Source organism: Mobula birostris, chromosome 3 (assembly GCF_030028105.1).
Source record: "Mobula birostris isolate sMobBir1 chromosome 3, sMobBir1.hap1, whole genome shotgun sequence".
In the NCBI taxonomy this organism is placed as follows: Eukaryota; Metazoa; Chordata; class Chondrichthyes; order Myliobatiformes; family Myliobatidae; genus Mobula; species Mobula birostris.
Genome location: NC_092372.1, coordinates 230,096,948 through 230,123,580, shown reverse-complemented (window position 1 = coordinate 230,123,580; position 26,633 = coordinate 230,096,948). Strand labels below are relative to the sequence as shown.

At 46.9% G+C, this 26,633-nt stretch overlaps 1 protein-coding gene across 1 annotated transcript in view; it reads left to right on the top strand.

Moving 5' to 3' along the window:
* Positions 1-6,251, top strand: part of LOC140195640 (protein FAM83H-like) — a 55,751-nt gene extending 49,500 nt beyond the window's left edge. Inside the window, exon 5 of the mRNA XM_072254323.1 lies at positions 1,116-6,251. Coding sequence (XP_072110424.1) covers positions 1,116-3,750 — 2,635 coding nt within the window. The 3' untranslated portion in view covers positions 3,751-6,251. The remainder of the gene's footprint in view (positions 1-1,115) is intronic.
* Positions 6,252-26,633: the final 20,382 nt, after the last annotated feature.

Sequence of the window (26,633 nt, the reverse complement as noted above, 5' to 3'; positions counted from 1 at the left end):
GAAGGGATACAGGGAGAAGGCAGGAAATTAAGGCTTAGAGGAGAATTGGATAGGCCATGATGAAATTTGTCGAGCAGACTCCATGGGCCAAATGGCCTGATACTGCTCCTATCTCTTATGGTCTTGTGATCTTCTCCTTGTCTGTTAGAATATCCTGTGCCTTCTTGTAGCCTTTCTGATTTCTCTTTTAGGTGTTCTCTTGCATTTCTTGTACTCCCCAAGCACCTCATTTGTTTCTACCCATCTCCCCTGCTATGCACTACCTCCTTTTTCTTAATCAGTGCCTCAATATCTCTTGAAAACCTAGGTTCCATTAACTTGTTATCCTTGCCTTTTATTTTGACCTGAACATACAGACTCTGTACACGCAAAATTTCACTTTTGAAGGCTGCCTACTTTCCAAGTACACCTATACCAGGAAGCAGCTTGTCCCAGTCCACATTTGTCAGATCCTTTCTGATACTATTAAAATTGGCCTTTCTCCAGTTTAGAATCTCAACTTCTGGACCACACCTATCCTTTTTCATAATTACGTAAATACTCATGGCATTATGATCACTAGGTGCAAAATGTTCCCTTACACAAACTCTGTCTCCTGCCCAGTCTCAGTCCCTTTTTGGAAATATAATATCAATCTCTTTAGTTGGGACTTCCATGTACTGATTTAGGAAACTTTTCTAAACACATTTGACAAACTCTTTCCCATCCAACCCTTTATAGTGTGGGAGTCCCTGTCAATATGTGGAAAGTTAAAATTACCAACTGCCACAAGTTTTTTGCAACTGTCGCGATCTCTCTACAAATTTGCTCCTCAAAATCCGGCAGACCGTCGGTGGTTTATAATATAATATAATGTCATTACTGTGGTCAATATGCAGGATAGTACAGGAATAGTCTTTTTAGTCCACAATATCTGCACTAAGCATGATTTCAAATCCAAATCGATCCCTCCTGCCTGCATATCACTGCATTTCCTGCGTATTCATGTGTCAGTCTAACCGCGATCACTGATGCTGTCCTACCCGTGCCCTCGCCCTCACCGGTGCCGCTCACAGCCGCAATCACTCGCTGCCCGTGCCCGCACTGATTCTGCCTGTAATGATTTCATCCTACAGTTTCATGTGGTCCTTCGAGAAGATTCACCGGAGTATCGTGCAGCGGTTTCAGGGAGAGCTGGTGGCCATTTTTGACGAGGAGTTTCGGATCCTGTATGCCCAGTCGCGCCCTCTTCTCGGAGTGGAGTGCATGGAACCAGCCATGGAGAACTACTACAGTGTGGCCCGGTTCCAGCCTGGCGGTAGGGCCTGGCCCAAACCGGGCTACATCCATCGTCAACAGGAGGACATTCTCTCCCAGCATTCCAGCCACTCCTGGGCTGAGTCTGACCCCGAAGCCGACCGCCTGGCTCTCATGCTCAGGCAGGACGGTGAGGAGAGGCGATTCATCGAGGGGGTGGGCATCAGAGGCCACGCCCAGCAGCGCTCCCACTTTCAGCAGGACCACACTTCCAGCGCCATGCTCCGGGTCAAGCGGATTGAGATGAGCTCACTTAAGCGCAGGAGCTACGCTGAGGGCACCGGGGACTATTACGGTGCCGGTGCTCACCGGTACGGCCGCATTGCCGAGCACTATGATGAGCTGGACGTCAGGTCAGAGCATCTGTTTCGGGAGAAGCTGTCCCCCCTGGAGCCCGGGCTGATGAGGGAGAGGTTTAACTCTTTCAATCCCCAGCATCGGGTACTCGACCGCTTCAGGCACAGCCGGGAGGACTTGCATCTGGCCGACGACCTGCTGCACCACACGCGGCAAGGGTACGAGCAGAGAAATTTTGAAGAGGCCTTCCTGTCCGGCTACACGCTGCATCCTCCACTGGCGAACTACGAGCACTCCAGTTCCTCCAAGGACGTTCGGCACGGCTCCGAGCTGGATCTGGGGAGCGAAGAGTTGCTGGGTCTCAAGGCCCAGAAGCGGCCCAGCATTGGCCAGTCCTACGCCTGCCAGAAGTCCCCCACACAGAAGCAGGTGCTGGACCCACGGAGCTACCTCCAGGAGTCAGGCCTGGGGCGCAAGTCCGAGGACCAGCCCACCAAGCTGGGGCTGAGGAAGTGGAGGCTTGGCTCCTACCTCGGCGAGCACCCGGGGGTGCTGGAGGAGAACACGTTGACAGCCGACCAACCTCCTGCCAGTGACGTGCCTGCCGGCTCCAGGAAGGATTCTTGTGAGAGCACTCTGATTAAGGACCCGCCACAGTTCACCAGTTATAAGCGCCTTGACCTGTACAGCAAACTGCAGAAGGTGGACTCGGCCGAGGGCCAGTCCTCGGACCAGGGTAACGGCGAGCAGGTTGGTAAGCTTGTGAAGCATGCCTCGCTGCGCAGTAAGCTAAACCCCCTGCAACAGAGGGGCTCCAGGCTGAGATCATCCCTGATCTTCAACTCCACAAAGCTCGAACAGCACGCTGGCCAGAAGGGACGCAGGGTACTGAGCATCCGGGAGCAGCTCCAGACAGGCGAGGCGAAGGAATCCAAGGAGCAGGAACAGCCCACAGCCATGGAGACTGAAGGGACAGGTATCACGGACCACCAGCTGGTGGCTGGCCGTACCTTGCCTGCCGAGACCCCCGCATCCTCGCACACAGAACCCGTTGCACTGCCCTTGCCGAATCCGGAACCCAGGCAGGAGCCAGCACAGCGGCAGGAAGTCAGTCCGAAACCCCGTCAGAAGCTGTTGAAGTTAGACCTCCAACTCAGCCAGAAGATCCAAGATGCCCTCAACAAGATGGCACAGCACTCGGTCACCCCCAAAACCCCGGGGCAGCCGCAACCCGACAAACATCTGGAGCTTCCTGTGGAAACGCCTCCGGTCCTGCAACCGTGTCCTGACCCGGCTCTGAAGCCCGGTGTCCAACTCTCGGGGATAGATGCCACACCCCCTCCCCCTGCGGAGGATACCGGCAGCCAAGCCAAGGTCAAGTCGCACTCCCATGCAGTACGCCTGAACGCTGTGGCGAACGGCGAAGAGGCAGGAGAGGCCGCGTCTGATTCCCAAACCACACCCAAGGCATCTCCGGAAGAGCAGAGGCTTCCTCACCACCCCGGTGACAGAAAGGTGAAAGAATCGCCCGTTAGCCCAGGACCGGGACCGTCTGCTGTCGCCTCCACCGAGAGTGAGAAGATTCCTGAGAAAGCTCCAACGAGTAACCACGATGAGGCCGTGGAGAGAGAGGAAAAGCCACACCGATCTCCCATCCACCCCGCCCCAGCCAAAGCCACTCCAACGTCCCAGGCCGGACGGTACTCAAACACCACCTCCAACATCCTGTACAGCAGCAACCTCCGCGACGACACCAAGGTCATTTTGGAGCAGATCTCGGCCAACAGCCAGAAGAACCGAGCTGAGAACGCCAAGGCGCAGCTGGCCCCGGCCAATGAGGCCGACGACTTGAAGGCTACGGCCGATGTAGAGAAAGCAGACGCCGGGAAGAAGCTGGGCTTAAACAGTCTGATCACACACGAAGGGAGTGTGCCAAGCCCTCTCGATCACACAGACCCTCTGATAAAGAAGATGGACAGCTTCCGAAAGGAGAGACGGGTGTACAGCCGCTTTGAGGTCTTCTACAAGAGAGATGAGCCTCTGAAAACCGAGGGGGACCCCTTGGGCCAGCAGGACTCCAAGGGCGTGGACGGATCCGACAAGAAGAAGACGACCAAATTCATCCCCAAGATCCTGGGGACATTTCGAAAGTTCTGATGCTGTTCCATCCCACCTCTAAAGCACTGAGGATTTGTCTTGAGCTGTGGACTGCTGGGCATGACTTTCGCTGGACGGTTCCAGCAACTGGGATACAGATGACCGGACTAAGGCTGCTTTATGTCCAGGAGCGTGGCCTGTGGGTCTCGCAGTGGATGCCGTGCAGTCTCTGGAGAACCAAGTCAACTGAGGGAAGCTCCCACGGGACAGGTCACTGTTTACAGCAGATAAAAACCCTAGCCATTTATCGGGCAGTCTGTCACAGACCGGCAGTGGGCAAGGGAGAGGGTTTACGACGCAGGGCACCACTGCACTGACACAACTTCACAGTGGTGAGGGAGCAAAGACTAGGTACAAGAAGCCGAGGATGTGAAGTGGTTGTAAGACGATGAGTGCTCACTGCCTTTGGGCCGATAACACTTATGCCAGAGCTTTAAGACGAGTTGGTTTACAAAGGAAGGGGGTGTTGCTTTGGCTCGCCTTTTACCTGTGTCGGTCTCTATTCAAATTGCTTTGTGATGTCTGTGCTGCAGATTGGGAGCTCAGCGGCCAATTGTATGATAGCCACGTATTTTATTTTCTACATTGATGTCTGTGTAAAGAGGGAAGGGTGTGTTAGGAACTCCCAAACCCAGAATCTAAGTGCCACCTCTCCAGTTTGAGTAAGGCCCACATATACACTCAGGAGGTCTCCTCAGCTCAGCTCAAACCTTGTCATACAACACAGAACAGCACACCAGGGCAAGAGGACCTTTGGCCCACCATATCTGTGATGGCACGATGCTAACTTTAACTGTACACCTGCCCGATCGTGGTTCATCGCTCTCCATTCCCTGCCTGTTTGCCAGCTGTAGTTTGTCCAGCCTGTTGTTAAGCTTCGAATCCAGGCAGCATCCTGGTGAAACTCCTCTGCACCCCCTCCAAAGCCTTCACGTCCTTCCTGTAATTGGGTGACCAGAACTGCACACAATACTCCCAAGTGTTTACCTGCCTTTCAGCCAGGAAGCTACGATGGTAAAGTCATCAAGTTGCTCTGCCGTTTGATTGTAGCTGATTTATTCACCCTCTCAATCCCATTCTCCTGCCTTCTCCTGTAATGTTTGAGACCCTGATTAATCAAGAACCGATAAAACTCTGCCTTAAATATACCCAATAACTTGGCCTTCACAGCCATCTGAGGCAATGAATTCCACAGATTCACCACCCTCTGGCTAAAGAAATTCCTCCTCATCTCCGTTCTAAGTGGACATCCCTCTATTCTGAGACTCTGCTGTCTGGTCCTGGGCTCCCTCGTAGGAAACATCCTCTCCACGTTTACGCTACACATTTCAGTATTGGTTGAGTTTTAATGAGATTCTCTGCTCCACTGCCCATTCTTGTAAACTCAGTGAGTACAGGCCCAGAGCCACCAAATGCATCTCGCACATGATCCCTTTCATTCCCAGGATGATAGAAGAAGGCATTTAGCTACAAATAGAGAAAATTCTGGAAACACTCAACGTGTCAGGCAGTATCTGTGGCGAGTGGAGTTGTAGACAGGTCGGGCACAGAAAGGGCTTTCAGACCACGGTGCACATGCCGGCCTTTGTCTTCATCTTCACTAATCCCAGTCTTCCACATTAGAGCCACCTCCTTCCGTTCCTTGTATATTTGTCTGTCTAAATGCTACAGATGTAGTGACTATCTGATTCCACCGCCCCCCCCCGACAGTGAGTTCCAGCTATTGACCACTCTCCGTGAGAAGAAACTTACCCCTCAGATCCTTTTCCAAAACTACTTCCTCTTGCCTGAAAACGTTGTCCTTTCTGGGTTTTGGTACTGCAGACGAAAGTAACGCTAATTATCAATTATTCCTATGCCCCTCGGAATCATATATATATTCCGTCAGGTTGTCCACGTAGTGTCCTTCACTCCAGAGAAAACAAGCCTACCCTGTCCAATCACTGCCATGAGACATAGTGGCAGAATTAGGCCATTCAGCCCATCGAGTCTGCTCTGCCATTCCATCACAGCTGATCTATTTCCTTCTCAGCCCCATTCTCCTGCCTTCTCCCCGTAGCATTTGACATCCTGATTTATCAGCCTCTGCTTTAAAATCTCCAGAACTAATGTCCAGCAACCCAGACAGCGTCCTGGTCAACCTCCTCTATGTTCTGTCCAGCACAACCACATTCTTCATGGAGTGTGGCAAGGAATCACATTGAACAGTGTATATTTAAGGCAGAGGTTGATAGATTCTTGACTGGTCAGGGCATGAAAGGTTACGGTGAGGGTGCGGGGTGCAGACAGGAGATTGGAGCTGAGAGGAAATATGGATCAACCATGATGAAATGGTGAATCAGACTTGATGGCCAAATGGCTTAATCTGCTCCGGTACCTTATGATCTTAACTTAAGTAGCTATAGAACTTAACCAGAACTGCCCACAGTGCTCCAGGTGAGAAAAGACAGAGGGAGAGGGCTAGTCATCTTTGCATTGCAGGGTGGGTGGGACTGGGATGGATGGGGTAGAGGCAGTAGCTGTGATTGGGCGAGACCAGGGTTGATGAGCCGATTCAGCTGTGTACAGAGTCCTCTCCTCACTGAATGAGTGAGAGGTCAGTATGTGACAGCAGTTTTTGGAGAGATCTGGTAATTGCAATTCTTGGATGCGTTAACAGAGTGCAGGTTTTGACAGATTCCCCAGTGTAACTGAGCTGGGTTTGACAGTTTCCCCAGTGTAACAGAGAGCAGGATTTGAAAGATTCCCCAGTGTAACTGAGCTGGGTTTGACAGATTCCCCAGTGTCACTGAGCTGGGTTTGACAGATTCCCCAGTGTCACTGAGCTGGGTTTGACAGATTCCCCAGTGTAATGGACAGCAGGTTTTGACAGATTCCCTGGTGTAACTCAGAGCAGGGTTTGACAGATTCCCCAGTGTAACGGAGAACTGGGTTTGACACTTTCCCCAGTGTACGAGAGCTGGATTTGACACTTTCCCCAGTGTAACAGAGAGCAGGGTTTGACAGATTCCCCAGTGTAACGGAGAACAGGGTTTGACAGATTCCCCAGTGTACGAGAGCTGGGTTTGACAGATTCCCCAGTGTAACGGGGAACAGGATTTGATAGATTCCCCAGTGTAACAGAGAACAGGATTTGACAAATTCCCCAGTGTAACGGAGAGCTGGGTTTGACAGTTTCCCCAGTGTAACGGGGAACAGGATTTGATAGATTCCCCAGTGTATGAGAGCAGGGTTTGACAGATTCCCTAATGTTACTGTAGAAATGCGTGAACTGCTGATACCTTAAGGTATTTATAAATGCTTCTTCTTATATAAAAATGTAACCCATTGTTGCGTCACGAAATTGTGTTTTTACGGTGTATATATAAGCTGTAATTAATGCTAACTCACCTCTCTGAAGAATTAGTGCATGTTGCCTGATTTTTTTTATGACTGATTTTAGAATCAAGATATTTCAGCCATTTCTTTACTAATATTCAGATGTTTATTTTGGGCTCTGTAAAGTGTTGGGTAATAAACAAAAGGCTTTTTACATCCTGGTGTGCTCTTTGAGAATTAGACACAAGGCCATAAGACAAATGGGTCATTCAGCCCATCGAGTCTGCTCAGCCATTCCATCACAGCTGATTTATTAACCCTCTCAACTCCATTCTCCTGACTTCTCCCTGTAACCTTTGATGTCCCAGCTAATCAAGAACTTACCATCCTGTGCTTTAAATATACCCAATGGGTTGGCCTCCAGGTGTCTGTGGCAATGAATTCCACAGATTTGTCACCCTGTGGCTAAAGAAATTCCATCATCATCTCTACTCTAAAGGTGAGTCCTTGTATCCTGACGCTGTGCCCTCTGGTCTTGGAATCTTCTCCAAAAAACCCTCTCCGCATCCATTCTCATCCAGCGTAGAACTTGTACTGTCAGTGCAGGGAGTGCAATCGAATGGAGGGCCCTTGTTGTGAAGAGTGCAGCTCATTGAAAACAGCATCGCAGGTTAAAAGTTCAAAGTGAAATTTATTATCAAAGTGCATTAAGTCACCATATGCAGCAATGAGATTCATTTATCTGTGGGCATGCCCAGCAAACCTATAGAACATTATCTCTTAACAGGATCGGTGAAAGATCAACCGGAGTGCAAAGGACAGCAAAGTGTACAAATGGAGATTTAAATCAATAGTGGTGAATAATGAGATAGGGGGTTAGCACACTGCCCTCATTACTCAGAGAGGAGTTGGGAAATGATGTGGCAGTGCTATCAGTCATTGGTGAGGGGTACAGTTCTGGTCACCCTGCTGCAGGAAACTGGTGCTTCACTGGCAAGGTGCAGTAAAGGATTTAGAAGGATGTTGCCAGTAGGCCTGAGTTCCAGGGATAAATTGGGCAGGGTAAGTCTTTATTCCTTTGACTGTTGGTGAATGTATAGAAGTGTTTAAAATTATGACAGGTATAAATATGATGGATAGCAGCAATCTGTTGCCCAAGACAGTGGGGGGAGGAGGATTAGGGGCATAGATTTAGAGTTGGGGGAGGGCGGAGGTATAAGGCAGGTACAATAGTACGATTGAAGAAACACTTAAATAGGTACCTGGAGGGTCAGGACACAGAGATGTATATTGAATGCAGGGAGTAGGGACAACTGGGTGGGCTCAGGGGTTAGCATTGGCTGGTTGGGCTGAAGGGCCTGTATTCATGCTGTCCTGCCCCTTGACCCTCTGGACAGTTGTCGCCTGCGGCAGTAATCTATGAAACTCCCTTTAAGGTTCGTGGCTGGGTCCAGTTAGCTGGCATTTGATTTCAGGAGAGGGGCGGGGGAGGTAGATCAGTGCCGTGCACAGGCACACCCTCCTACAAGCAGCAGTCCAGGAAATGTGTTCCACATCGCAGACGGGTTCCAAAACAGCAGAGTGCAGGACTTTAGACCCAGGAGCTGGGGCGAAGTGATTTGTAAAGGAGGCTTGTTAATGAGTAACCAATTCATTTGTGCAAGAGTGGCAGCCTTTGCCTTTGGTTTGGTCTAAATTCCCACTGGCTCTAATTCCCCCAGCCAAACCCACCCTCCTCCCCCAGTTAGGTCAGACCATAACACTCCATATTCAAAGGACCAAACCGTGTACACAGTGCTGAGAATTAGATTTTGTTTAACCTGTGTGTGATGCTGGCACACTTACTCCAACAATCCCTGCCCTTCCTGAGGTACGCAGCCTCAAAGAACAGAGGGCAGGTAAAACTACAAGGTTGTTACTGGCTTCAGGACCTGAGTCAGAGGGAAGGGTTGAACACGTCTGGTCTTTATTCCCTGGAGTGTCAGAGAACGAGGGGAGATTTGATAGTAGTAGACAAGGGTATAGATAGTCTAAATGCAGGCAAAGCTTTTCCACTGAGGTTGAGTGGGATTAGTGGGAGTGGGAGATCAAGAGTTAAAGGTGAAATACTCAAGGGGAACATGAGGGGGAACTTTCTCACTCAGAGGGTGGTGAGAGTGTGGAGCGAGCTGCCTGCGGGAGTGATGGATGTGGGTCTGATTTGAACACTTGAGCATAATTTAGATGAATGGTAGCCAGCGGGTGGTGAACTGGACTTTGAGGTATGTGGTCAAGGGTTTGCATCCAGCTGCCCCCTCGCCCACTTTCTATCTGTGCTGGGTTGAGCGTCGAGCTAGCAACCTGGCCTTGTGAAAACCCAATAAGTGTTAAATGTTCCATGTGGCGTGGAGAGGAACAACATGGATGGGAGGGCTGAGGTCCGGGTGCAGAACGATGCTGCTGTGCAGATTAAATTTGAGCGCGGACTAGATAGGCCAAAGTGCCTGTTTCTCTGCTGAAGTACTCCATGGCTCGAGCAGAGGCGAGATTTCAAAGGAACTTCAGGGGCGGCTTCATCACTCAGAGAGGGGTGCGTATTTGGACTTGGGCGACACAGCATGGACAAGTTGGGCCGAAGGGCCTGTTGCCCTACTGCAAGACTCTATGGCCCAAAACGCAAGTTCCTGCTCTGTAAGACAGATCAGGCAACTTCTACGGAGGGGAATGACCAGTCACCGATTTGGGCCAAGACCCTTCACCTGCACTGTTGTGTTTGCACTCCCTCTGTGCCTGCTTGTTTCACTAAATGAGAGATGGGTGGGCACCTCTTTAAATTTCAAAATCTAACTTTATTCATGATGCTCACTGTGTTCTCAGCACCCCCCTCTGCAACTGGATACTGGACTTCTTAACGTAAGACCTGAGTCGGGCAGCTATGTCCCTAGTCCCATTACATTGAGCACTGTCGCTTCCCAAGGCTGTGAGCTCAGACCGCTGTCACTGTGCCACAGAATCCTGCTCTGACTGTGTCAGGTTTGCAGATGACAGAGGAGTGGTTGGCCTAATCAACAAGGATGACAAGGCGGAGTACAGAGAGGAAGTGGAGCAGCTGGTGTGAGGAGAACAACCTAAGCCTGAATGTGGAGAAGACCAGGGGAATCACTGTGGACTTCAGGAAGGTGTACATGAACCATCCCCCTGTGAATACATGCTTCCGCCGTAGAGAGCATTAGGTGTACCATGTCCTGGGAGTTTACATGGCAGATGGCCCTCACCTGGTCCCTTAATGTCACCTCCCTGAACAAGAAGGCATGGCAGCGTCTCCACTCCCTAAGAGAATTGAGGCAACCTCCCACCACCTTAGCTACATTTTACAGGAACACCATTGAGAGCACCCTGACCAGTTGCATCTCCATCTGGAATGGGAGCAGTCAAGCATCGGACCTGAAGTTCCCACAAACAACTGTGAGAATGATTGAGAGGATCATAGGGTTCTTCCTACCATCCACTGGGGACGTTTATCAGGAGCGCTGTGTGTACGCAGAGCCCTTAGCACTATTAAGGATCACTCCCGACCATTTAGCATGCTGTTTGACTTTCTACCATCAGGCAGGAGACTTTGATTCACAAAAACAAGAATGGTTAGGATGGGAAACAATTCCTTCCCTCAGGCCATGAGGCTTTTGAACTCCCTGCTGCGTTGTATTCGAAGTACCACTGGTCGCTCTGTTCTGTATCTTATAATATTTAATTTATGCACTTCCGTTTGTTATTTATACATGATTCATCTTTAGATTTTATCCTTAACTTCATAAGTTGTCATATGTTATATGTGTTATGTGTACTACTGTGTTTTGCACTCTGGTTCAGAGAAACATCTTATTTCTATATACAGTGCCTACAAAAAGTATAAATATTCACCCCCTTCAAGTCAGTATTTAGTAGATGCACCTTTGGCATCAACTACAGCCTGGAGTCTGTGTGGATAGGTCTCTGAGTTTTGCACATGTAGAATCTACAACCTTTCCCCATTCTTGCAAAACTGCTCAAGCTCTGTCAGATTGCATTGGGATCGTGAATGAACAATCTTTGTCAAGTCCAGCCACAATTTCTCAATTGGATTGAGATTTGGACTTGGTCACTCCAGGACATTAACTTTGTTGTTTTTAAGCAGGGGTCATTATTTTACTGGAAAACAAATCTTTTCCCAAGTTGCAGTTCTCTTGCAGATGGCATCAGGTTTTCCTTCAGGAATTCCCTGTATTTTGCTAGATTAATTTTACCCTCTACCTTCATAAGACTTCCAGGGCCTGCAGCAGTGAAGCATCCCTACAGCATGATGCAGCCACTACCGTGCTTCATGGTAGGGATGGTGTGTTTTTGATGATGTGTGGTGTTTGGCTTATGTCAAACATAGCATTTAGTCTGATGGCCAAAAATCTCAATTTTGCTTTCATCTGACCATAGAGCCTTCTTCCAGCTGAGATTTCAAGTGAGTTTTTTTTTAAAAAGAGTGGCTTTCTCTTTGCCACTCTCCCATGAAGCTGTGACTGGTGAAGCACCTGGGCAACAGTCGTTGTAGAAACATAGAAACATAGAAAATAGGTGCAGGAGTAGGCCATTCGGCCCTTCGAGCCTGTACCGCCATTCAGTATGATCATGGCTGATCATCCAACTCAGAACCCTGTACCAGCCGTCCCTCCATACCCCCTGATCCCTTTAGCCACAAGGGCCATATCTAACTCCCTCTTAAATATAACCAATGAACCGGCCTCAACTGTTTCCTGTGGCAGAGAATTCCACAGATTCACCACTCTCTGTGTGAAGAAATTTTTCCTAATCTCGGTCCTAAAAGGCTTCCCCTTTATCCTCAAACTGTGACCCCTCGTTCTGGACTTCCCCAACATCGGGAACAATCTTCCTGCATCTAGCCTGTCCAATCCCTTTAGAATTTTATACATTTCAATCAGATCCCCCCTCAATCTTCTAAATTCCAGAAAGTATAAGCCTAGTCGATCCAGTCTTTCATCATATGAAAGTCCTGCCATCCCAGGAATCAATCTGGTGAACCTTCTTTGTACTCCCTCTATGGCAAGAATGCCTTTCCTTGGATTAGGGGACCAAAACTGCACACAATACTCCAGGTGTGGTCTCACCAAGGCCTTGTACAACTGCAGAGTACCTCCCTGCTCCTGTACTCGAATCCTCTTGCTATAAATGCCAGCATACCATTCGCCTTTTTCACCGCCTGCTATACCTGCATGCCCACTTTCAATGACTGGTGTATAATGACACCCAGGTCTTGTTGCACCTCCCCTTTTCCTAATCGGCCACCAGTCAGATAATAGTCTGCTTTCCTGTTCTTGCCTGCACAGTCTCTCCCATCTCAGCCACTGAAGCTTGTAACTCCTCCAGAGTTGTCACAGGTCTCTTTGTGGTCTGCCCCTTACACACTTCCTGCACGGTCACTCAGCTTTTGTGGACAGCCTACTCTAGACAGATTTACAGCTGTGCCATATTCTTTCCATTTCTTGATTGAATTAACAGTACTCTAAGGGATATTCAGTCACTTGGAAATTTTCTTGTATCCATCTCCTTTCTTGTGCTCTTCAATAAGCTTTTTGTGGAGTTGCTTGGTGTACTATTTTGTCTTCATGTTTTGCCAGGATACTGACTCACCAGCAGTTGGACCTTCCAGATACAGGAAAACTTTTATTACAGTCAAATGAAACACATTGACTGCATAAAGACCCCGAAAAACAGATCTCTATTTTTTTTCGCAAACAACAGGAATTCTGCAGATGCTGGAAATTCAAGCAACACACATCAAAGTTGCTGGTGAACGCAGCAGGCCAGGCAGCATCTCTAGGAAGCCTGAAACGTCGACTGTACCTCTTCCTAGAGATGCTGCCTGGCCTGCTGCATTCACCAGCAACTTTGATGTGTGTTGCTGTCTATTTTTTTTTAAACTACTTATGCAACTTCTAAGACGAATTGACTGCACCAGTGATGATTAGGTGCGTCATATTAAAGGAGGTGAATACTTATGAAATCAACTATTTTGTGTTTTATATTTGTAATTAATTTAAATCACTGTGAGATCTGTTTTCACTTTGTTGATCAATGTCAAAAAAGGCAAATTAAATGCACGGTGATTCAATGTTTTAAAACAATAAAGCATGGAAACTTGCAAGGGTGCTCAAAGCTTTTGATAGGCACTGTACAGTATATGGTGATATAGGTTATAGATATGTATTACTGTAGTTAAATGAACTGACTTGACTTGCTGAGCCTTTTCTGGCCCTACAAGCCGCGCTGCCTCAGCAACCCCCAACAAACACCATTAAGCCTAAACTAATCACGGGACATCTACAATCAACAATTAGCCTTCCGGATACATCTTGGGACTGTAGAAAAAACTGGAACAGCCGGGGAGAACGTACAGGCACCTTACAGACGTTTTCGGAAATGAACCCCCAACTCTGACTCTCCTAGCGGTAACAGCGCCTCACTAACCCCTTCGCTGCTGTGGCCCCTACTCTGAGCTCTGTCGCCAAATAAATAAGAATATGTATACAAAGGAATAAAGAGTGGAAAAAAGACTTTACATTCGTGGTTGGAACATTTAGTAGTGTAAATTTTAAAAACAAGATAGATCACACCATTAGTCCTTTCAATGTTTGAGAGGTTTCGCCACCCTTGTGTGCAGCAGTGGAAGGAGCCCAGACAGTGGACCATCTGCACAAACCATAGAAACTACAGCACACAGACAGGCCTTTTGGCCCTTGGCTGTGCCAAACCATTTTCTGCCTAGTCCCACTGACCTGCACATGGACCATATCCCTCCATACACCTCCCATCCATGTATCTGTCCAATTTATTCTTAAATGTTAAAAAAGAACCCGCACTTACCACCTCGTCTGGCAGCTCATTCCATACTCCCACCACTCTCTGTGTGAAGAAGCTCCCACCCTAATGTTCCCTTTAAACTTTTCCCCCCTCACCCTTAACCCATGTCTTCTGGTCTTTTTCTCCCCTTGCCTCAGTGGAAAAAGCCTGCTTGCATTCACTCTATCTATAGGAAGTATGAGTGTGAGGCCAGTTTTCTGTGCTCGGTGTCAGATGTGGGGGGTCCTGGAGTCTCTCAGCCTCCTGGACGGCCATATCTGCACCCGGTGTATCGAGCTGCAGCTCCTGAGGGACCGAGTTAGGGAACTGGAGATGCAGCTTGATGACCTTCACCTGGTCAGGGAGAGCGAGGAGATGATAGAGAGGAGTTATAGGCAGGTGGTCACACCGGGGCCATGGGAGACAAAAAGGTAGGTCACAGTCGGCAGGGGAGGGGAAGAGTCAGATATTAGAGAGTACCCCTGTGGCTGTGCCCCTTGACAATAAGTACCCCTGTTTTAGTACTGTTGGGGGTGACAGTCTACCTGGGGCAAGTGGCAGTGGCCATGCCTCTGGCACAGAGTCTGGCCCTGTGGCTCAGAAGGGTAGGGAAAGGAAGAGGAAGGCAGTAGTAATAGGGGACTCTATAGTTAGGGGTCAGACAGGTGACTCTGTGGATGCAGAAAAGAAACTGGGATGGTAGTTTACCTCCCAGGTGCCAGGGTCCAGGATGTTTCTGATCGCGTCCAAGATAACCTGTGGTGGGAGCGAGAACAGCCAGAGGTCGTGGTACATATTGGTATGAATGACATAGGTAGGAAAAGGGAAGAGGTCCTGAAAAAAGACTACGGGGAGTTAGGAAGGAAGTTGAGAAGCAGGACTGCAAAGACAGTAATCTCGAGATTACTGCCTATGCCACGTGACAGTGAGTATAGGAATAGGATGAGGTGGAGGATAAATGCATGGCTGAGGGATTGGAGCAGGGGGCAGGGATTCAGATTTCTGGATCATTGGGACCTCTTTTGGGGCAGGTGTGACCTGTACAAAAAGGACAGGTTGCACTTGAACCCCAGGGGGACCAATATCCTGGCAGGGAGGTTTACTAAGGCTACTGGGGAGAGTTTGAACTGGAATTCTTAGGAGGTGGGAACCGAACTGAAGAGACTGGGGAAGGGGCGGTTGGTTCACAAATAGAGAAAGCTTGTAGACAGTGCAAGAGGGAGGATAGGCAGGTGATAGAGAAGGGACGCACTCAGACCGAAGGTTTGAGATGTGTCTATTTTAACGCAAGGAGTGTTGTGATCAAAGCGGATGAGCTTAGAGCGTGGATCAGTACTTGCAGATATGATGTGGTGGCCATGACAGAGACTTGGATGGCTCAGGGACAGGAATGGTTACTTCAAATGCCGGGTTTTAGATGTTTCAGAAAGGACAGGGAGGGAGGCAAAAGAGGTGGGGGCATGACCCAGTTGATCAGAGATAGTGTCACGGCTGCAGAAAAGGTGAACGTCATGGAGGGAATGTCTACGGATTCAATGTGGGTGGAGGTTAAGAACAGGAAGGGGTCAATAACTTGTCCAATGAAGTTATCTTGCCTTTTCATGATCTCATACATTATTTCTCTTTTTGAGCTTGCTCTGTTCATGACATCCTTATTAGATATTCATTTCATCCATGATATTCTTTGCATCCTCCTCAAAAACCACATCTCTGCAGCTTCAATTCGTTTCCTCATGTTACTAGATATTGTCCAACATTCTGAGCCATATAACTGGATAAACGTAACATTTCAGTGCTCTGAGGTGGGTTGTCATGCCTAGTTTAGTGTTGGTCAGTATACTCTTCATTCTTGTAAAGGTGCCATCGCTATTCTTCTTTTGATGTCCATGTCACACCTGCCATCTGATGTCACCCAGCTTCCTAAGTAGCAAAAGTTCTGTACTTGTTTTATGTCTTCCCCGTTTATTCTCAGCCTGCAGATAGGATTCCCCTTCTTTTTGAATATCACCATGCATTCTGTCTTTTTGCAATTGATAGATAGACCCATTTTTGCACTTTCTTCAACAAGCATATCAATTAAGTTTTGTAGTTCTTCCTCCGTACTTGCAATTAACACAGTGTCATCCGCATATCTAAAATTATTGATGTTTTCACCACCAACTTTGATTCCCAAGATGTCTTTTATTTTTTGTAATATTGTTTCACTGTACACATTAAACAAATCAGGGGAGAAAACACACCCTTGTCTAACGCCTCTCTTGTTTTTCGTAAACTGACTCACTTCTCCGTCTATTCTTACAGTGGCAGCTTGTTCCCAGTACAGATTTCTGATTAGGCGGAGGTCTTTTGAATCTAGATCTAGAATTTCTTGTGACATTTTGAATAACTTATTGTGCTTCACTTTATCAAATGCTTTTGTGTAGTTGATAAAACAAACAAATCTTTTTGCACTTGAATAGCTCGTTCTGATAGTATCCTTGACATCAATATCACGTTTCTTGTACCTTTGTCTTTCACAAAACCACATTGTTCTTTACCTATTTCAGCTTGTATCTTATTTTTAGCTCTTGTCATCAAAATTCTTAGAAGTATCTTGGTGATATGACTCATTAAACTTATGGTCCTATGTAATTCACATTCTATTGCTCCAGGTTTCTTAGGAAGAGTGATAAACACCGATTTTTTCATTTCTTCTGGTATTATTCCAGTCTCACAGCCAAGTTAGAAAAGCATTTAACTGGAGTAAGGGGAATTATGAGGCTATCAGGCAGGAAATTGAAGGCTTAAATTGGAAACAGGTGTTCTCAGGGAAAAGTATGGAAGAAATATGGCAAATATTCAGGGGATATTTGTGTGGAGTTATGTATAGATACGTTCCAATAAGACACGGAAGTTATGGTAGGGTACAGGAAGCGTGGTGTACAAAGGCTGTAATAAATCTAGTCAAGAAGAAAAGAAAAGCTTACAAAAGGTTCAGAGAGCTAGGTAATGTTAGAGATCTAGAAGATTATAAGGCTAATAAGAAGGAGCTTAAGAAGGAAATTAGGAGAGCCAGAAGGGGCCATGAGAAGGCCTTGGTGGGCAGGATTAAAGAAAACCCCAAGGCATTCTACAAGTATGTGAAGAGCAAGATGATAAGATTCAAAAGAATAGGACCTATCAAGTGTGACAGTGGGAAAGTGTGTCTGGAACTGGAGGAGGAGATAGCGGAGATAATTAATGAATACTTTACTATGGAAAAGGACCTTGGCGATTGTAGGAATGACTTACAGTGGACTGAAATGCTTGAGCATGTAGACATAAAGAGAGAGGATGCGCCGGAGCTTTTGGAAAGCATCAAGTTGGATAAGTTACCGGACTGGATGAGATGTACCCCAGGCTACTGTGGGAGGCGAGGAAGGAGATTGCCGAGCCTCTGGCGATGATCTTTGTATCAGCAACGGGGACGGGAGAGGATCCGGAGGATTGGAGGGTTGCGGATGTAGTTCCTTTATTCAGGAAAGGGAGTAGAGACAGCCCAGGAAATTATAGACCAGTAAGTCTTCCTTCAATGGTTGGTAAGTTGATGGAAAGGATCCTGAGAGGCAGGATTTATGAACATTTGCAGAGGCATAATATGATTAGGAATAGTCAGCATGGATTTGTCAAGGGCAGGTCATGCCTTAGGAGCCTGATTGAATTTTTTGAGGATGCGACTAAACACGTTGATGAAGATAGAGCAGTAGATATAGTGTATATGGATTTCAGCAAGGCATTTGAGAAGGTACCCCATGCAAGGCTTACTGAGAAAGTAAGGAGGCATGGGATCAAAGGGGACGTTGCTTTGTGGATCCAGAACTGGCTTGCCTACAGAAGGCAAAGAGTGGTTGTAGACAGGTCATATTCTGCATGGAGGTTGGTCACTAGTGGGGTGCCTCAGGGATCTGTTCTGGGACCCTTACTCTTCTTGATTTTTATAAATGACATGGACGAGGAAATGGAGGGATAGGTTAGTAAGTTTGCTGATGACACAAAAGATGGGTGTGTTGTGGGTAGTGTGGAGGGCTGTCAGAGGTTACAGCGGGACATTGATAGGATGCAAAACTGGGCTGAGAAGTGGCAGATGGAGTTCAATCCAGGTAAGTGTGAAGTGGTTCATTTTCGTAGGTTAGATATGATGGCAGAATATAGTATTAATGGCAAGATTCTGGACAGTGTGGAGGATCAGAGGGACCTTGGAGTCCGAGTCCATAGGTCGCTCAAAGCTGCTGTGCAGGTTGACTCTGTGATTAAGAAGGCATACGGTGTATTGCCCTTCATCAATCGTTGAATTGAATTTAGGAGCCAAGGGGTAATGTTGCAACTATATAGGACCCTGGTCAGACCCCACTTGGAGTACTGTGCTCAGTTCTGGTCGCCTCACTACGGAAGGACATGGAAGCCATAGAAAGTGTGCAGATGAGATTTACAAGGATATTGCCTGGATTGGGGAGCATGCTTTATGACAATAGGTTGAATGAACTCGGCCTTTTCTCCTTGGAGTGACGGAGGATGAGAAATGACCTGATAGAGATGTATAAGACGATGAGAGGCATTGATCGTGTGGAGAGTCAGAGGCTTTTTCCCAGGGCTGAAATGGTTGCCACAAGAGGACACAGGTTTAAGGTGCTGGGGAGTAGGTACAGAGAAGATGTCAGGGCTAAGTTTTTTACTCGGAGAGTGGTGAGTGTGTGGAATGGGCTGCCGGCAACGGTGGTGGAGGCGGATATGATAGGGTCTGTTAAGAGACATTTAGATAGGTACATGGAGCTTAGTAAAATAGTGGGCTATTGGTAAACATAGTAATTTCTAAGGTTGGGACATGTTCAGCACAACTTTGTGGGCTAAAGGGCCTGTATTGTTGCTGTAGGTTTTCTATGTTCTATACATTAGTCCTTTCAGTCTCGGGATCATTCTTGTGAACCACTTAACCCTCTCTGATGCCAGCCCATGAGAAATACAGGTTAAATATGGCAAAGTTATTTCCAGTGATAGGGGATTCTCAGACAAGAGGGTACGACTTCAGGATTGAAGGACGTCCTTTTGGAACTGAGATGCAGAGGAATTATTTTGGTCAGAGGGTGGTAAATCTGTGGAATTTGGTGCCATGAGTGGCTCCATTGGGTGTATTTAAGACAGAGATAGATAGATTCTTGATTAGCCAGGGCTTCAAGGGGTATGGGGTGAAAGCAGGGGAGTAGGGATCACTGGAAGAATTGGATCAGCCCATGATTGAATGGTGGAGCAGACTCGATGGGCCAAATGGCCTACATCTGGTCCTATATCTTATGGTCTTGTGCTTGTTTAGATAAGGGGCCCAGAAATGCTCACAATATTCCAAGTGCCATCTGCCCAATGCCTTATAAAGCCTCAGCCTTATATCCTTGCATTATATCCTAGTCCTCTTGAAATGAATGACAACAGCATTTGCCTTCCATGCCATCGACTTGACCTGCAAGTTAACCCTTTAGAATGGCCTCAGCAAGCAGCTGATGGACAAGGGAACTTTATATAACCCCTTTCCCCAATCAATGAACAGTCTTGTGATAACCTGTTAATCTGTTGTTTCTTGGTAAACTTTATCTACCCACTCACCCAGCTGGTCGAAATCGCATTGGAGCTCTCTGCATCTCACAGCTCTTCATGTCTGAACTCCCCGTTGCATCGTGCCATCTCCAAATCTTGAGATGTTACAAATAGTTCCCTCTAATAAACTACAGAACATATGGCAGAACCAAGCAGGAACAGACCCTTCGGCCTGTGATGATCTGCCTGCTGCCACTACTACGCCAAGTTATCCATTCAAGGCACTTCCACTCTCTTTGTAAATAAAATGTCTTCAATCTTCCCCCCTTGCCCCTAACTTAAAATTATGCCCTCTGTAGGTGGGCATTTCCACCCTGGTGAAAAGATTCTGACTGTCTACCCTATCTATGCCTCTTATAATTTTGCAAATTTCTATCATATCTCTGTTCACATTTCAAGACTCTAGGGAAAAACAAGCCAAGTTTGTCCAACCTTTCCTGGTAGATCATCAACTCTAATCCAGACAGTGGAAGTCATAGTCACAGTCATACTTTACTGATCCCGGGGGAAATTGGTTTTTGTTACAGTTGCGCCATAAATAATTAAATAGTAATAAAACTATAAATAGTTAAATAGTAATATGTAAGTTATGCCAGGAAATAAGTCCAGGACCAGCCTATTGGCTCAGGGTGTCTGACCCTCCAAGGGAGGAGTTGTGAAGTTTGATGGCCACAGGCAGGAATGACTTCCTATGACGCTCTGTGTTGCATCTCGGTGGAATGAGTCTCTGGCTGAATGTACTCCTGTGCCCAACCAGTACATTATGTAGTGGATGGGAGACATTGTCCAAGATGGCATGCAACTTGGACAGCATCCTCTTTTCAGACACCACCGTCAGAGAGTCCAGTTCCATCCCCACAACATCACTGGCCTTACGAATGAGTTTGTTGATTCTGTTGGTGTCTGCCACCCTCAGCCTGCTGCCCCAGCACACAACAGCAAACATGATCGCACTGGCCACCACAGACTCGTAGAACATCCTCAGCATCGTCTGGCAGATGTTAAAGGACCTCAGTCTCCTCAGGAAATAGAGACGGCTCTGACCCTTCTTGTAGACAGCCTCAGTGTTCTTTGACCAGTCCAGTTTATTGTCAATTTGTATCCCCAGGTATTTGTAATCCTCCACCATGTCCATACTGACGCCCTGGATGGAAACAGGGGTCGCCAGTACCTTAGCTCTCCTCAGGTCTACCACCAGCTCCTTAGTCTTTTTCACATTAAGCTACAGGTAATTCTGCTCACACCACGTGACAAAGTTTCCTACCGTAGCCCTGTACTCAGCCTCATCTCCCTTGCTGATGCATCCAACTATGGCAGAGTCATCCGAAAACTTCTGAAGATGACAAGACTCTGTGCAGTAGTTGAAGTCCGAGGTGTAAATGGTGAAGAGAAAGGGAGACAAGACAGTCCCCTGTGGAAACCTAGTGCTGCTGATCACTCTGTCGGACACACAGTGTTGCAAGCACACGTACTGTGGTCTGCCAGTCAGGTAATCAAGAATCCATGACACCAGGAAAGCATCCACCTGCATTGCTGTCAGCTTCTCCCCCAGCAGAGCAGGGCGGATGGTGTTGAACGCACTGGAGAAGTCAAAAAACAAGAAGTCAAAGTCAAAAAAGGTTTTCTCTTGTGACTTAGTGCAGGAATTATTGTGCAGAGAGTAGCGAACAGCAGCAGGAAACATAAGGAATAGAAGCAGGAGTCGGCCATCTGGCCCATCGAGCCTGCTCTGCCATACAATAAGATCATGGCTGATCTGGCCATGGACTCATCTCCACCTACCTGCCTTTTCCCCATAACTCTTAATTCCCCTACTCTATCCAACCTTGTCTTAAATTTATTTACTGAGGTAATCCCCACTGCTTCATTGGGCAGAGAATTCCACAGATTCAACACTCTCTGGGAAAAGCAATCCCTATTCATCTCCATCCCAAATCTACTCACCCGAATCTTGACGCCATGTCCCCTAGTTCTGGTCTCATCTACCAACTTTCCTGCCTCTATCTTATCTATCCCTTTCATAATTTTATATCTTTCTATAAGATCTCTTTTTCTTCTGAATTTCAGTGAGTACAGTCCGAGGTGACTCAATCTCTCTTCATTGTCTAACCCCCTCATCTCTGGAACCAATCTGGTGACTCTCCTCTGCACCGCCTCCAAAGCCTTCATCAAGTACGGAGACCAGAACTGCACGTAGTACTCCAAGTGCAGCCTCGCCAGTACCCTGTAAATTGCAGCATAGCCTCCCTGCTCTTAAATTTAATCCCTCTAGCAAATAAAGGGCTACATTCCATTTGCCTTCTTGTCAGCCTGCGGCACCTGCAAACCAACCTTTTGTGATTTATGCACAAGCACTCCCAAGTCCCTCTGCACAGCAGCATGCCGCAATCTTTTACCATTTAAATAATAATCTGCTCTTTCATTTTTCCTTCCAAAGTGGATGACCTTGCACTTACTAACTTTGTACTCTAACTGCCAGACCCTTGTCCACCCACTTAACCTATCTATATCTCTCTGTAGACTCTCTGTATCTTCTGCACAATTTGATTTTCCACTCAATTTATTATCAGCAGCAAACTGAGATACACTACACTCGGTCCCCTCTAACAGATCGTTAAAGTATATTGTGATCAGTTGTGGGCCCAGCACACCGCTCACCACTGATTGCCAACCAGAGTAACAGCCATGTATCCCAACTCTCTCCTTTCATTAGGTAACCATTCTCTATCCATGCTAATACATCACCCCTATCTCCATGCATCCTTATCTTATGGATAAGTCTTTTATGTGGCCCCTTATCGAACGCCTTCTGGAAATCCAAGTAAATAATGTCCATAGGACTTCATCCTATAGGAATCCAGAGATGGGATGTGATTGACAGAGAGGACAGTCATAGTTGTACAGTATTGGAACAGACCCTTCGGCTCAGCTTGCCCATGCTGACCAAGTTATCTACTTAAGTTAGAGGCATGAAGTAATACTGAATGGGACAGGCCTCCAGACCAGTCTCCAATATAGATGGCAAAGGGTGCCGGGGCTGAGATTAGGTCGGCCCCAATTTGTAGAATCAAGGAGTGAACGAGGGGCAGAATGTACGCATCCTGCTCTAGGCTTCATACACAGGTCCCAGGAGCCCGTTACCGCTTAGAATGTGAATGATCCTCATCATCTGCCGGCTGGTTCCTTTGTGGGACTACAAGACCTTAAGACATACCATAGGGACAGAATTAAATCATTCGGGCGAACAAGTCTGCTCCGTCATTCCATCATGGCTGGTTTATTATCCTTTGCAACCCCATTCTCCCGGCTTCTCCCCAAAATCTTTGCTGATCAAGAACTTATCAATCTCCATTTTAAATATAACCAATGACTTGGCCTTCTTAGCCGTCTTTGGCAATGAATTCCACAGATTCACCACCATCTGGCTAAAGAAATTCCTCCAGATCTCTGATCTAAAGGGATGTCCCTCTATTCTGAGGCTGGGCTGCTGTCTGCGTGTCCTGGTCACCGAGTATTTCTCCTTTGGAGAATTCCCTCTCTCTCTGCAAAATCAGCCCCCCAGTTCCCCAGTCACTCCACTCATACACTGGGTTCTTACAGCTGAGCGTCCACTTGCAGTTGTGAACGACTCTGTAAAAATGTTCACCCTTTAATTAGCAGGATGATGGCATTGTTCAGATTGGATTTCTGGAGAGCAGAACCTCCCGTAAATCTCCACCGGAGCTGAAGAATTCTCCTTTGATCACAGTTTATATCGAGTCAGCCCAGGGACGGTTCAGTGCCCAGCTGGTCAAATGGCGGCTAGAACAAGCTTTCCATTGGCTGAAAGATAATACTATTTTGTCAGCTTTGGGCTACCGAAACATGGAGTAAAAGACACACGGAAAGAGAGGGGAAATGCAGAGTTTTGCGACCGTTACTCGCCCAGAGTGAGGAAAGAGAAACCGGTTGATTGGAAGGGGGAAGTATGGAGAGGGTGGATGCTCAGTCTCCCCTCACCCCGGGGCACCCGAGGGGATAATTTCACTTTACTTCACTCGACCCATCGCTGAGCTATTCCCACAACCTATCGACTCTCGTTCAAAAACACCTCCTCTCATATTCTCTACATTAATTGTTAATTATTATTGTCGTTGTATTTTTATTTTTCTCAGCTCAAGATGCTAAAATCTGAGGTACAGGCAGAGCCAAGCATGCTCATTTCCCAACCTGTACTTTTAATTCAGCATATTACTGATGTTTTTCACTTACTGATTTTCGCATGTTCTGTGTGTTTGGAATTGCTATATCTGTTAAGTAAGTTGTTTTTGCTTGTTTGTCCTGTAATATTATATCCAAACCATTACTATGGATTTCCAATCTGTAATAATGGATCAGTCACCATATAATTTGTCAGGCTCTGACTCTAAAACTGAATCAGGCTTGTATTGATAGCACGGTATGGTGTATTTTACCAGTTTATATTTTAAAGCAAGATTTTGGTGGATGATGCTTGCCACTTGATTGTATCTGAGTAAGTAATCAGATTGAGTTAAACTGCTGCAGGATCCTGCGATGTGCTGGATTGTTTCTGTTTTCTATTGGCATTTTCTACATTTATCCTGTTGAATTTGTTGGTCTTTTATGAAGTATTTTTGATACTTATTGTGTTAACTACCTGGTCCTGTATTGCCACAAGGATCAAGTAGTTTCTGAAAAGAGGTCTCCAACTCTGAGCCAGGCATTCAACACTGTCTTGTTGACATCTGGTCTGCTCAGATCATGGGGATATTTTCCATGGAGGGGGCATACCCTTGCATTGGTTAACTTTTACTTTGATCATGATAATTTCTTCATTTTATTCTGGGTTGTGCATATTTAAGACCATGAGTCATAAGCTATTTGTCCCATCGAGTCTGCTCCACCATTCCATCATGGCTTTTCCATTTCCCTCTCAACTTCAAAACCTGCCTTCTCCCTGTAACCTTGCACACCCTGACTAAATGAGAACCCGTCAACCTCTGCCTGAAATGCACCCAGTGAGCTGGCCTTTCAATCTTCCTTTTCTCAAAGTTTTAGATTTGATCAGAAGGTCTTTCTTTCTCTTTTTTTTTTGGTCGTATCCTCAAAATGGACTGCCCAGTCCCTTTTCTTTTGTTTTTTTTTCTGTTTTTTTTTATATAGTGTAGTGTTTTTTTTTCTCTTCATTTAAAACTCAATGTTTTTTCTTTTCTCTTCATAAACTGGTAAGAGGAGAATTGCTATTTTCATTTTTTATTATATATTTTATACTAGTTTAACAATATCTATGATTTTGACAATGTCTACCTTAATCTCGGTTTATATTATTACTGATACATATACTTGAGATAATTCTCCTCTTGATTGTATTTATGATCCTTTTAAATCAGTAAAAAGATTAATAAAGAAATTCCTCCTAATCACTGTTCTAAAGGGACTCTATTCTGGGGCTGTACCCTCTGGTCATAGACTCCCCAACTATAGGAAACATCACCTCTATGTCCACTCGATCTTGGCCTTTCAATATTCAGTAGTTTTCAATGAGATCCCATCCCTCATTCTTCTGAACAAAAGCGAATACAGGCCCACCCAGATTACGGTGAGGTAGCGCCCACACTCCCTGCATGTCAGCGCCAGTGAGAGATGAGTGGGTACTGCCTGTGCTAACAGCAGGAAGAGAGGGCGAGTGATGTCTGCAGTACAGAGACTGTGACAGAAGGTCTTTTGTCTTATCGTCCAGCTGAGGCTGTGATGACTCACCGTGATCAGCAGGGCAGGTGAGGGAGGGTGGAGGCGGCAATGAGGTGCTGACACAGCAAGAAGGAGGATATTGTGGGTGGAGGCACTGTGAATCAGACTCATAAACAGATCGGAGTGCGGGTCACAGCAGAGTACGTGTCTGTGTATAGCTTTTAAGCAGCCTCATGTGTGGCACCCTGTCAAAGGACTTTGGAAAATCCAAGTACACAACTTCTACCGATTCTCCTATGTCTGTGTTGCCTGTTATCTCTGCAAAGAATTCCAATAGATCTTTCCAGCAAGATTGTCCCTGAAGGAAACTATGCTGACTTTGGCCTATTTTGTCATGCGTCTCCAGTGCCCCGAAACCACTTCCTTAACAATTGATTCCGAACTCTTCCCAATCACTGAGGTCAGGCTAACTGATCTACAATTTCCTTCCTTCCATCAAAGGTCATTTGATTCCAAACAATTGATTTATTGATCACTACAGAATGTCTTTCTGGTTCCTCTCGCTCTGCCACTCTGCCTTTCCTTTCTCCCAACGATGACTCCCCTCTCCCTGCCCCCTTCCCTCTCACAGTTCACAATCGAGACCCATATCAGAAACAGGGTTAACGTCACTCATATATCTCATGATTTTTATTTTTGCAGCAGCAGTAGACTGCATTAAGTAAAAATACTACAGTACTGTGCAAAGGTCTTTGGCCCCCTAGCTATATATATGCATCCAAGGTTTTGCACAGTCCTGTATATATTTAGCAGGCTGGGTTGCCAGGATGGGCACCGAGATGGTTTCGGGTGGGATTTCGGACAACTGGGGGCTGCTCTCCATGTTTAGGGCCCGACACCCTAGTTGCACCACAGGCCAAGAGGCCACCTCTCTGTCGGGCCGCGGTCCTCATACCATTTGCTCTCAGGCGACAGGCTGTTCCGCCAGGCCAGTGGTCAGCCATTGTCCATGCCCGCCTCGTTGAAAATATGTGAGCAGGAATTTAAAATTGGGTTGGGAATCCCTGAGGCTACCTACCTTGAGGGTGGGTATCACTGGAACCCCCAAGCCTTAGGGTGGGAATGCCCGACGAGCTATACCGCGATAGTAGAGAATCGTTGAGACCCCCTGAACCTGGGGTGGAAAACACCAGTAAACCCCAATCCTAGGGCAGGAAATTCCCATGAACCCCTACCCCAGGGCTGGGGAATCCCTGGGACCGGAGTGGGGCGTGGGAAATCCCTGGGATCTCTTGTCGCTGGGATGACGGCGAATGAATAATGGAGGCAGATTAATGTTTGAATGAGGCCGGTGGGGAACTGGGGCAGAGGAGGAAGTGAGGCCTGGAGTGGGTCATCCATGA